Here is a 12,327-nt window from a genome sequence, read left to right on the forward strand (position 1 = left end):
TTTGATTTGTGTCTTGAGGCATGGTCTCACAAGTAACACAGGCTGGATTTGAACTCTCAGTATTCTTCTCCCATCTGTTAATTGAAAAGACTGCGAAATATTTCCATTTTATCAAGTTATCCATCCTTAAATGCTTTAAAAAAAACTTTGTCAGGGGTGCATTTCTATTCTGCCTTCATGTTTAACTAAAGTACACTCTTAAAATACTCTTATCAAAGTCTTACTCAGATGACGATAACTAATAGAACTGTTATCATTTAAGAAACAAAATTGTTACATGTTTAAAATAAGAAAATGCTAGTTTAGTTCAGTATAATATGAAATGTAGTGAGCAAACACTTGGGTTCAATGTAAAGAAGGAGACAAAAACAATATAGAAAATGACGTGGCCATCTCCCTCCAATGTGTCCCAGAAAAAGTGAGGCTGTGATCTGTCTGTCCTGATCACACTGGATGTTCCTCCCAGAGTAGGGGAGTTAATTCAGAGGTCACTGAAGAACCATGGTGCTTCATAATGCTCTTTTTAAGAAAATGGGAATTTTTTTTCAAAACATTAGTAACTATTTATCGGTCTCATCTCTGAACATGGTGACACCATGAAGAAATAGCATACACCTAACAGCACACAAGCTTCTTTGCTAATCATGCAAAAACATATAAAATTATCATCTTCTGTGGGTGATTCACACTATCAAAACCTTGTTCATGGATAAAGAAAGATGATGCTTCTCGTTTTCAGGCCTCTAATGCACTGAAGCCAGGAGCTTCCATGGTGACCTAAGGCTATGGCTATGAATGACAACAAATGTGAGTGAATGATCTACTGATGGGAAAGGAGAGGGATTTTATTTAGAGAATTCCAGGACAAGATGATGAAAATGCTTCCCAAGCGGGAGGGTCTTCATTTGGATTCTCAGCACTCATGTAAAAAAGCTAAGTATATAGCCACACTCTTCTATAATGCCAGAAGTGAGATGCTGTGGGCTGTCAGGGTCCCTGGGAATGGCTGGCCAATCAGTCTAGCAAACTGATGAGCTCCAGGTTCAGTGAGAGAGCTTGTCTTAGAAAATAAGATAGTGATTGAAGAAATCATCAGACTTTGACCTCTGGCTTCACATGCACTCGCATATGATTGAGTATGTACCTAAACTCAAGTGTTACACCCAAAATTATATTATCAATACATTTCAAAGTTTTTAATTATTTTATTTATTTACATTCCAATGTTGCCCCCCTCCTTCCCATTGCTCCCCTCACAGAGTTCTTCCCTCATCTCTTCTCCCCTTTGCCTCTGAGAAGGTGCCCCCAGGGATACCCCTTACATGGGGCATCAAGTCTCTACAGGATTAGACACATCCTCTGCAACTGAGCCCTGACAAGGCAGTCTTCTGCTACATATGTGCCATGCCATTAGACCACCTTGTGTATGCTCTTTGGTTGGTGGCTTAGTCTCTGGGAGCTCCCAGGGGTCTGTGTTAGTTGATATTGTTGGTCTTCCTATGGAGTTGTCATCCCCTTCAGCTCCTTCAATCCTTCCCCCAACTCTTCCACAGGGGTCCCTAACCTCAGTCCAGTGGTTGACTGTAAGTATCTGCTTCTGTCATAGTCAGCTGCTGGTAGAGCCTCTCAGAGGACAGCCATGATAGGTTCCTGTCTGCAAGTACAACATGACATCAGTGTCAGGGTTTGGTGCCCACCCATGGGATGGATCCCAAGTTGGGCTGGTCACTGCATGGCCTTTTCTTTAATTTCTGCTTCATTTTTATCTCAGCATTTCTTTTAAATAGGAACAATTCTGGGTCAAATTTTTTGAAGGTAGTTTAGTGACCCCCCCATCCCTGCACTGGGAGCCCAGTCTATCTACTGAAGGTGGTCCCTTCAGGCTCCATCTCCACACTGATTGACATGTTGGATAAGGTCATCTCCATTGAATCCTGGTACACTCTCACATCCCAGGTCTCTGGGACTTTCTAGAGATTCGCCCTGCCTGCCCCCACCTCCAACCCCCACAGCTGCATATTTTCATTCATTCTCCCAACCCTCTGGGCTTCCCTCCTCTCTCTGCCCCCATACCTGATCCTGCCCCCCTTCTCCCTCCTCCTCGCCTCTCCCACCCAGGTTCCCCCTCTTTTGCCTCCCAGGATTACTTTATACCCCCTTCTAGGTGGTATTGAAGCACTCTCACTTGGGTCTTCTTTCTTGTTAAACTTCTTAAGGAAGTATTTGTTTCCCTGTCTTTTCAACTAAGGCTTTTTCTAATACATGAATCTTTTATCTAAGTTTGTATTTTGTGCTCAATATTGGATGCCATTTGTAACTACGGGGTTTTCCACCTATGCCTCAGTTCTCAAAATAATGACTCTGAGACTTCATTATATATGAATATCTGCCTAGGACAGAAGGTTGGGATGTGCCCCAACTAGCTTGCAACTTAATTAACCCACTCATTCTAGTCTATAGGTTCCATATGGTTGGCTACCTCTTCTCGTTTAATACATTTGTCTCCTCTTCCTGTGCACCACTATATCCCAGAAATCTTCCTTTCATACTGGAACTCCCACTTCCTATTTCCTGCCTCAGCTCATTGTCTAGTCAGCTTTTTTATGGCAGGTGATACTGGACTACTTCTGTTCTCCCTTGTGGCCAAGTATAACTCATATACAATAAATCCTCTTGCTGTCAAATGAAGAAAAAAAATCCACTCTCTGTTGGCATATATTTTTACTATTTTATTGGGTCCTTATACATCTACCTCCCTTCCAACATTTATTTTGCCCTAATCTCCCCCAACACTAGGTAACAGAAAAAAAGGTTAGAGGGGGAAAGGGATGTAGACCTCTGAAAGCTGCTTTCTGCTGATTAGAGGCATTAGGTTTCTTGGAGTAAGTCCAGTCTTTGTTGTCAGAATTTCCAGCAGTCCAGCAAACCAGCAATAGCAAATGCAACAGCAAAAACATCAGCAGGATGAACCAGCAGCAGGAGAGGCAGCAGCAAAGGGGAGCAGCAGCTACCACAAGCCCTCTCAGGACTCTCACATTCATACCCTCTCGAGAGTCACTAGAATAAAACTAACTGCATCTGGTAAAAATCACACCCCTGCTATTGCACAAGACAAATAATAGTCACCTGCTGTGAAGCAACCTCTTATTCCATACCTGGGATTAAAACTAAAACATATTCACATAACATATCTGGGTTTTTTAAGAAACCAAAAGTCTCACTACACCTGTCTTCCCTTTTGGCAGCAATTCTCATATTGTCAAAGTAAACTGTTACCATAATGTTGCTTTGAATAAACTTTTTTTTTAATTCAAGTTTCATCTAGTAATCTTCTTGGTGGTCTTGAACTCTATAACACCATAAAAGTTAAAAATAAATATTTTTAAAAAGTAAATTTCAAACCATTATCACCAATACCCTTTATATAAGGCTACATACAACTAAAATAACCAAAGTATATACTTTTCAGGGATTACACTTTTTAGAAGGCTACATACAACTAAAATAACCAAAGTATATACTTTTCAGGAATATACACAAACCAAGTTTTAAGTATTTAAGTATTTTAAATATTGAACTATTTTTAAAAAAGAAATATAGGTGCATGTGACAGTTTACTTGGATAGTGAAGCATTCCATCCCTTAGGAAAGTTCCTTAAATAGGAAGGTAACTGTGGGAACAACACAGAGGATGGAGGGGAGATGTGATAGAGTGACATGATGAATCCCCGGAATCTGATTCCAGAGACCAGTGTCATGGGTGCAGATCCTTGTTTATTGCCCAACACATACGCTTATATACAGTGTTTGAGCCAATCCCAATCCCTTAAATCCTTGGCCAATCATATCTCGACTCATTGTCACCATGTTCCAATGAAAACTCTGCCTGATGAGGTAACTCAGAAGGAGTTGGACAGGGTCGGGAGGACTATCATCACCTGTGAAGACCTGGACTTGGTTCCTTTTTGCTGTCTCACTAATGATCTGGGAGCCATCTTAGATCAAATGCCTGTAGATAAGGACTTTTTGAGGAATCGCAGGAGCCTGTGGCACCTCATTCTTCTTCCCACTTTTTTCTTCACAATGTTGACTTCCACATCCCCCACAGTAAAAATTTACCAACCCTCCACAGAAGCAAAGAGCCTCCTTTCCCATTGATAAGGCGATCCTCTGCTACAATTGCAGCTGAAGCCATGGGTCCCTTCATGTATACTCTTTAGTTGGTGGTTTTGTCCCTGGGAACTCCAGTTACTTGATATTGTTGTTCTTCCTATGGAGTTGCAATCCCCTTCAGATCCTTCAGTCCTTCCCCCAACTTTTACCCACATACTCCCAGCCACTAATGTCATGCTATCACACATTCTGAATTCATGAGCCAAATGAAAATTTTCCCTCCATAATTTATTCTATCAAGGGTTTGGTCATGACAATGAGGGAAGTAACTAACAGACTTAGGTCCACTCTTCTATCTCTATCACCCCTAAGTTCTAGAAAGCTATCCATGTAGACTCAACAATAGGCTGTCATATTCTCTGGCTTCTGGTTGGGCACAGTCAATGCAGGGTTGCAGGAGAGCTTAAGCAGAGGGAATAAAGCAAGGTAAATTCATTCTCTAACTAATTGCAGGTTGCTTCATATTTAACTAAATTTTTGTCTCCTGCCAGACAATTGGGGTAGGACAGCTGTCCATCGCTATCCATCTCTGTGTCTCTCTCGCGCGCGATGGCTGTGTGTTTTAATTGTCCTCATTCCCGACCGAGTAGGTCCTAAGGCTTCTTGCTGCTAGCCTCAAGTTGTGACTGTATGGTCTTTCTATCTTTCCTAACATTCTAAGTTGTAAAATTTGATTGATTCATTGGTATTGTGTTCATTACATATCTGATTTTTAAGACAGGTTCTTACTAAGTATCTTGGACTATCCTCACCCAAGTTATCAGTTTAGACTACAGTAGCCTTCCTATCTAACCTTAGTAGTGCTGGGGATAAAAGTATGTGCCACCACTTCAAGCTTTCTCACTTCTTACAAGATACCCAAGTACTTAGTCATACTATGTTTCTGTAATATTATAATTAATCAAAACTTCCAATAAAATAATCAAAACACATAATAGTTATTTAAAAATCAATATATCCGATTAGTGTCATTTATTCAATTTTATGGAATTTTTCACTCTAAAATAAATACTTTAGAGGTATATTGAATGTGAAGTAGGCAGAAAAACACTTACACAGGTTAGGTTCTTCAAAGATTTATTTAGATAGGCAAATAATGCCTGGTCTAGTTATCTCTAACCATAATCACAAACTAGTATTTTCATCCACTTTTTTCACATTTATTAAGTGTTATTGATGAACTTAATAAATGCAATTATGTCCAAAATTGAAGAGAAATGCAATATGTAGTCACATGAGCCTTACCCATACATGATTATAAGCCTGGCAGAGTGATCAAACATAGTAAATAAAATGCTCATGCAAACAGTAATCTAGTCTTTAAAGCATGAGCTACTGTGAGCACATCCTGTGACATGGGTAAAACAGATATCAGTCCAAGCTTCTACATGATGAAATCAACACTTAGACTCCCAACTTCACTCTGCTTGTCAGTCTGCCTGTGGGAACTAAATCCACAGCTGTGTGCTGTACTCTGACCATGGGAGCAAAAATGTGTGTTGAAATCAGTAGAGTACATAAGTTACCTCCATAAACCATCAGAAGGCTCCCAAGGAAAGGGATTTCAAGCTGGAAAGATGACAAGCAGCTCCTTGCAGGAGTGACGTTGAAGCTGAGTTTCCTAGTGCTTCTGGCTTGGAACCACAGTATCAGCTCGGCATGGTTTCACATGAGGGAAGAAGAGGAAGAGTGGCAGTGGAAGAGTTTCTTGATAGCAGCCTTCATGTCCCGGTTCCTCAGGCTGTAGATGAAAGGGTTCAGCATTGGGGTCACTGCCGTGTACATCACAGTTATCAATGCGTGCTTCAGACTGTAACTGGTCAGGGGCCGGAAATACATGCCCATGACTGTCCCATAATACAAGGACACCACTGTCAGGTGAGAGCCACAGGTGGACAAGGCCTTCAGGAAGCCCTTGGTGGATGGAACCCGCAAGACTGTGGAAAAGACCCGGACATAGGAGATGATGATGCACAGCAGTGGCACAGAGAAGACCCCCACCCCAAGGTACATCATCTTCACATTGAAGCGGATGTCAGAACAGGACAGCTGGAGCAAAGGTGTAATGTCACAGTAGAAGTTGGCCACATCCTTATTGCGACAGAAGGACAATCTAGCTGTGAGTAGGGTGTGGGGCAGTGCATTGGCATTTGCAATCACCCAGGACCCAGCTACCAGCAGGACACAAAGTTGTGGACTCATAATTGTTGCATAATGAAGCGGGCGACTGATAGCCACAGCTCGGTCATATGCCATTGCAGCTAGTATATAACTGTCTGTATTTGCCAAGCCTATCATGAAGTACATCTGTGCCATACATCCTCCAAATGAGATGGCCTTGCTACCTAGGAGATGGTTGGCCAGCATCTTGGGGATAGTTACAGAAGAGAAGAAGATGTCAACAAGGGAGAGGTTGGCCAGGAAAAAGTACATAGGGTTATGGAGGCGAGTGTCAGAGTGAATAGCTAGGATGATGAGCATGTTCCCAAACACTGTGATGGGGTAAATGAACAGGAAGAGGATGAAGAAGAAATATTCCTGCTCCCGCTGCCTTGTAACTCCCAGGAGAGTGAAATCTGTAGTAGAAGACTCGTTTTCTTCTCTCATGGCTCCTTCAACATGAAATCAGACATGAACCCAGAACCTTAGTGCGATTATTATCTATAGGTTGCCAGTCCCCCCAATCTAAAAGGTGACTCTCTCTACACATGAGTCCATAAAAATTTAGTCACATATTTGGAGAAATCCCTATTGATCAGTGGTACAGATGGTCATTTATCTGTCAAAACTAATCAAGTTTACAAAATAAGGGCTCTGTAAGCAACAATATTCATTTTCCCTACAAAAATGCCATTTAATATTTCATTATTTCATTCTTAAAGTTTACATTGCATGATCTTGATTCATAGTTTGACCTCAAAGAAAAATCACAAACAAGGGACAGTTATGACTAATTATTGTTTGTTCAACATGTAGGGCATAGACTCTTCTCCTAAAAGACTTACAGTTTCAGGGAGAAACCAAGATCACACTTGTCTCACTAGCCATCATATGGAAATCAGCCTTTTGAAATACTCTATCATGTACTACAATTCCAAGTCCTCTAGGAAAAACTAACCTAGAATTTGTCATTGTTTCTTTAACCAAACCCAAAGTTATCTCATAGTATATAGAGTGTACACAGTGGAATGGGAAGACTGTAAGTCATAAGGATCACTGAATTCAAGTCCTACTAACTAAAGACCAGTGAATGTTCCTCCCAGGTGTCCCATTCACAAAGTAGACATTTTCTGTCTTCTTCTGGTTTCCCTTTGGTAGCCTTTCAATTACACACAACATTGTACTTTCTCTCTTCTCTTCCTATTATTTATTTTGCTACCACCACTAGTTCATAAACTCTCCACTCTATTTCTGTAGTCTCAATTGTCTTATAACATAAACAATAGGCTACAAAACCATCATGGTTTTCTACTGGTAATGTTGTAATATTTCTTTAACTTATTCACCAGTCTCTTCCAATTTCCCTTATCTTTTGCTCTCAGACATTAATTATAGCAGAGACTACTAGCTACTTGGTGATATTCATGCTATCCTCTTCTTAACAACTTTAACTACATTTACTCATCTCCTTTGCAGTGAGTTGCAGTGAGGTGCAGTCATGTGACAGAGTTCTAGCAAATCTTACTATGTGTTCTACTTGGGAGCTTTCATCACACTACAGTACTAATAGTTTGAAAATATTGAAGAAGTTAAAGAGATGATACTGTTACATAATGAGATTATCCGATGTCAAAGGGAGAGAGAGGAAGAGAGAGGGAGAGGGAGGGAGATGCACAAACCTGCTTGGGCTACACAATAAGAAAACAAATAAAACAGAAAAAAATGGAACAAATAGGGAATAATATTCTAGCCACCAAACACATATGGATCTTTGTTGTGGTGATTTCTGGATGTTCTTACATTTTAACATCAGCTATATAATAATAAATAGGATTTAAAATAAGGATATTACCTGTTGATGATGATTTAATTCAGAGAATGGCCATGGAGCTGGTGGCTCAAGCCAATATTTCATGGAAGCTAAGAAACAGAGATAGGATTCTTTGTTGAGAAGTGGAAAGTGACTGGTTTGTCTTCACAGCTGGAGGGGGGTCCAGGACCCTGTATCATTTCAAGTGAACATGATCAGTGCAAGAAAGACTCAATTGAAAGGAATCAGAAGAGCTTGTATGATCTTTGACTAACATTTACTTATCTAGTGTTCTTCACCCAGGTTAATAAATTTCCTATGTTAAAAACTTCATCTTCAACTCAATTCATGGTGATTTTCTGTCTTTGTTCCATTACAGATAACCATCCAGTTATTCCACCTTCACATCTGCCTTCCAGACACTGGGTTGATTGTCCTCTTCCCAAAATATGCTACCCTCAGACAGCATCCCATTCTCCCACTTTCTTCTCTCAGAGCTGCCAAAGGATAGTGGAGAAATCACAGAGACTTGAGATTAGAGCTCTTGAGCCCAGATCCCAAGCAGACCAATCACTCTTCATCGAGTATTGCTATTACCTACTGAAGTCCATCTACAACTCTGCTACTCCCACAGCTCACCCCAATACCCACATGAGCAATGGGCCTAAATCCTGGACTCACCATTGAGTATCTTGCTCCATAAAAGACCATTTCTTAATATGTTTTTGATGCGTGTCATTCTTATGTGTTTTTCTCTGTAGTGTCCCTTTGTTCCCAAGGAAAAAAATGTATCCATGTATCAAGTATAATCTCATCCTGATTTTCTTCTGTTTCCTGAGCTATCTCACTCCATCAACTTCTTTGCTGGCTCCATAGTGTTATAGCTATATTCTCTAACTGCTGACTAACAAGCACACTGTAGCCTCTTCAGTCCTTTAGTGAACCCTCCTTGGCCTAGTAACCCATTCTAGCAACCTTTCCTTTTTTAAAAAAAAAAGTATTCTCCTCTTCTAAATCAGGCTTGTTTACAAAGGTTGCTCTTCGTGGAACTAAAAATATGCTTATAAACTCAGGTATGACACATGGCAGAGTTTTCCCAACTCACTCTAACCATTAACTCAAAGATGAAGTCCAAGTTTCTTATTGTGGAGAAAGCCTCAAGGACAGAAATTCAGACAGTTGACAGTAACATCAGCCCATCAAAGCAGAGGGGTACAGACAAGGCTGAGGACTAAGAAGGAATCAGCATGGAAAAGAAGGTTGTGTTTGTCTTGTGGAGGGTTGTTAGCCAATACAAGGGATTTATTCAATATCCTGCTATTTACACATATTAGCACACTGAATGTAGTTTCCACTAACCCTTTCTGAAAAGAGATGCTCATCCCTTTGTTTAATACACATTGTGAATAGTGAATGTGGCAACAAGTTGATGGACAGTCCACTGCAAAAATTACATGATTATACAAAAAAAGTGTGGAGTTCAAGAACATGATGAAAAGATGCAACTCAAAAGGGGAAGTGATTGGTATAATCAAGAGAGAAACAGAAAATATAAGAAGTAAGAGGAGAGTGGTTTGTTGCGTGTAAGGACTAAGGCATGGAGGTCCATGGTGCCAGATGTTAGAGAGATGCCAGGAGGGAGAGATGATTTCTGTATAAACCCATGCAAGAAGCAAAATGAACCTTGTACTGTTGGGGAGAAAAGATGAAGAGGCATCAACAAGAACATGCCTGAGTTCCCTGAAAGGTGTCAGTCTCACACAGAGCTCACCACTACTATTTATACCCCTGAAGAGTGATCTGGCTTTGACTTGAGCTATGGTACTGAGGAAAATTTTTGCAAGGACAGGTAAGACCAATTGTTTGCCCTTGTCATCTGGGTGCAAGAAACAAGTAAAAAAAAAATGCTTCAAATATTTTTCAGATTTCTGTAGTAATTCCACTCCTTAAGACTTTGACTCTGCAAAGGGCCCACTGTTTAGCCCCAAAGAGTGGGAGCAGACACATCTTTGTAGTTCCTCTCTTAAGACCTTACATTTCTGCATATGCATTACTGTACTCCACATGCCTGTAACACACAGCAAACATACAACACATTTCAGGGGTAGACATTGCTTCAATGGGATAACAGAAGCACAACTGCCCCTTCCCAGCTCCGTATTCATGGACAAAGTCCCAGGAGACCTGTAGTCAGAGCAGGAATTCTGTCTATCTGCCTTTTTGTCTATTGGATCTTCAAAATATAGGTCAGACTATGATTTGTATCCATCTAACCTCTCTGTGTGAGTGTTAGTGACTCACCTAGTAAATGATTTGAGAAAAGGGCATGATGATTCTACTTACCTTGTGGGGACTTTGTGAGGGTCTAGGAACAGCATGCTGGTGATATGGCTGCTTCTGCCATGTGTCTAGATCATGCTGTCATAAGTGCTCTCTCTCCAATGTCCTCAGACCTACATGGATGTCAGTAGACATTGACATAAGACATCCTGGTCCTGTAGGTTTAACTCCTGTTACATAAATGAAACTTTGCAAGCAGCTAGACTAGGACCTGTGCCCTGTGCATCCTGGAGCTGTGTTTAGATGAACATGAGATTGGGATGGTTTGAAACAATGAGCTCTCCATTTCCAACCCATGGGCGGGAGCAACAAAAAGTGCTGTCCTGGATTGAGCCTGAGGAGGAGCAATCTCCCAAACTGCAGCCCAATAGATCTTAGCATAAAGGCTGGGAACTTACCAGCAGCTTTTAAAGTCTCCTGAAACATCACTCTCCCAGATAGTCATTCAGGTTCAATGCCTAATAATTGTTGAGATTGATGGACATGCCTCTTCCTATAGCCTTAGGGGACACAGTGGCTCCCAATAGTAATTTGCAGTTTCCTAGAGAGAGTGTCTCCAAGGTTCAATCTCTAGGCTGACCTAGTCCATCCTCTCTGTTGGGATCTCCTTACCTCTGCTGCTCAGACTCTATTAGGAACCACCACTTGGGAGTTGCAAGGACCCTAATACGACTGAGATCTTGGTATTTCTGCAAGCCTGTACATATGTCTTTCTGCTGTTTAGTGGCTCAAAGAAAGAAAATAACATTGCACCTTTTTCACTAGGATTTGGTCAGGGAAGCATTAGAGTGCAAGCTATGCTGTATTTAATGTAGTATGCTCAGAGCAGATGTCCAGATTGTCTAGATTCTGAGAGATGAAAAGAACTTACAGATATCAGAGCACTATATGCATGTGTCACCTGTATTGTAACCCTAATGATGAGTGCTGCACTGTGATTTAGTACCTCCTCTGGCAGAGAGCTCACAGCCTTCCACAGAAAGTGGTGGTGAATGCTTGTGAGCCCAGGCTGGCCCATCAGTTGCTGACTTTGAAGCATATTAGTTGTACCTATCTTGGGTCAAGATTTGCTTACTTATATACCGCTGAAATGAAAACAGTAATAAGAATAAACACACCCTCATGAAGTTAAAATGACTGAATGAACTATATGTAATTCTTAAAATAGAACATATTTTTAAATTATATGTATTCTTGACATAGTGCATGACACATAACTAACAGTGTATATTAACTTCTTTTATTGTTTTTATTCCCTTCAGAGGTGAGGAATTAGCTGGAGGCCTTGTACTTGCTAGAGAATTACTCTTAACACTGAGCCAAAGTCCCAATGCTCTTACTGTTCTATCATTTCTATATAAACCTGTATAGAATTTACTACGTACTCACTATTTTACTGGTAGTCATGTTACAAGTCTCTATACCCTATATCAAACTGCATATATAATCAATTTTGAAACATATTTTTGGAAGATATATCAGAGACTGCACCATGCTTGTGGCTCTTCTATAGCTGTTCTTTATATAGATTTTGGTCTCAAGTCTGGTCCGTGGACTATCAGATAGAAATATCATGGTATCCTAATGATTAATGTCTTTTTTCTTGGTAAACACATTTAAGGGTGTTGCTCTTCTGTGTTTTATCTCCTGGGTGCCCATAAAAGGAAAGGAATTATTTAGTGGCATAGAAGAAAATGGTGCTTTAATTTTGTAATATATATCAGAGTTTTCTGTGGGCACTGAAAATGGATGTTAATTGGCTCATACAAAAAAAATCTTGATTGTTCTCTCCTCCCAAAATAGAAATAATGATCATGGGAGTTTTCCTCTAGTAAGGGGGATGA

The 12,327-nt window shown here is 40.5% G+C and overlaps 1 protein-coding gene across 1 annotated transcript; it reads right to left on the minus strand.

Annotated features, from left to right (window-relative positions):
* Positions 1 to 5,769: 5,769 nt before the first annotated feature.
* LOC110306121 (olfactory receptor 1A1-like) lies at positions 5,770 to 6,848 on the minus strand. Its single transcript, XM_021178320.1, has one exon. It carries the CDS (start codon positions 6,778 to 6,780, stop codon positions 5,839 to 5,841), a length of 942 nt encoding a protein of 313 aa, XP_021033979.1. The 5' UTR covers positions 6,781 to 6,848; the 3' UTR covers positions 5,770 to 5,838.
* Between the last annotated feature and the right edge of the window lie 5,479 nt (positions 6,849 to 12,327).

Source organism: Mus caroli, chromosome 11, assembly GCF_900094665.2.
Source record: "Mus caroli chromosome 11, CAROLI_EIJ_v1.1, whole genome shotgun sequence".
Classification (NCBI taxonomy): Eukaryota; Metazoa; Chordata; class Mammalia; order Rodentia; family Muridae; genus Mus; species Mus caroli.

Excerpts from the sequence above, each read along its gene's own strand:
- LOC110306121 (XM_021178320.1), bottom strand. The coding sequence starts at position 6,780 with ATGAGAGAAGAAAACGAGTCTTCTACTACAGATTTCACTCTCCTGGGA.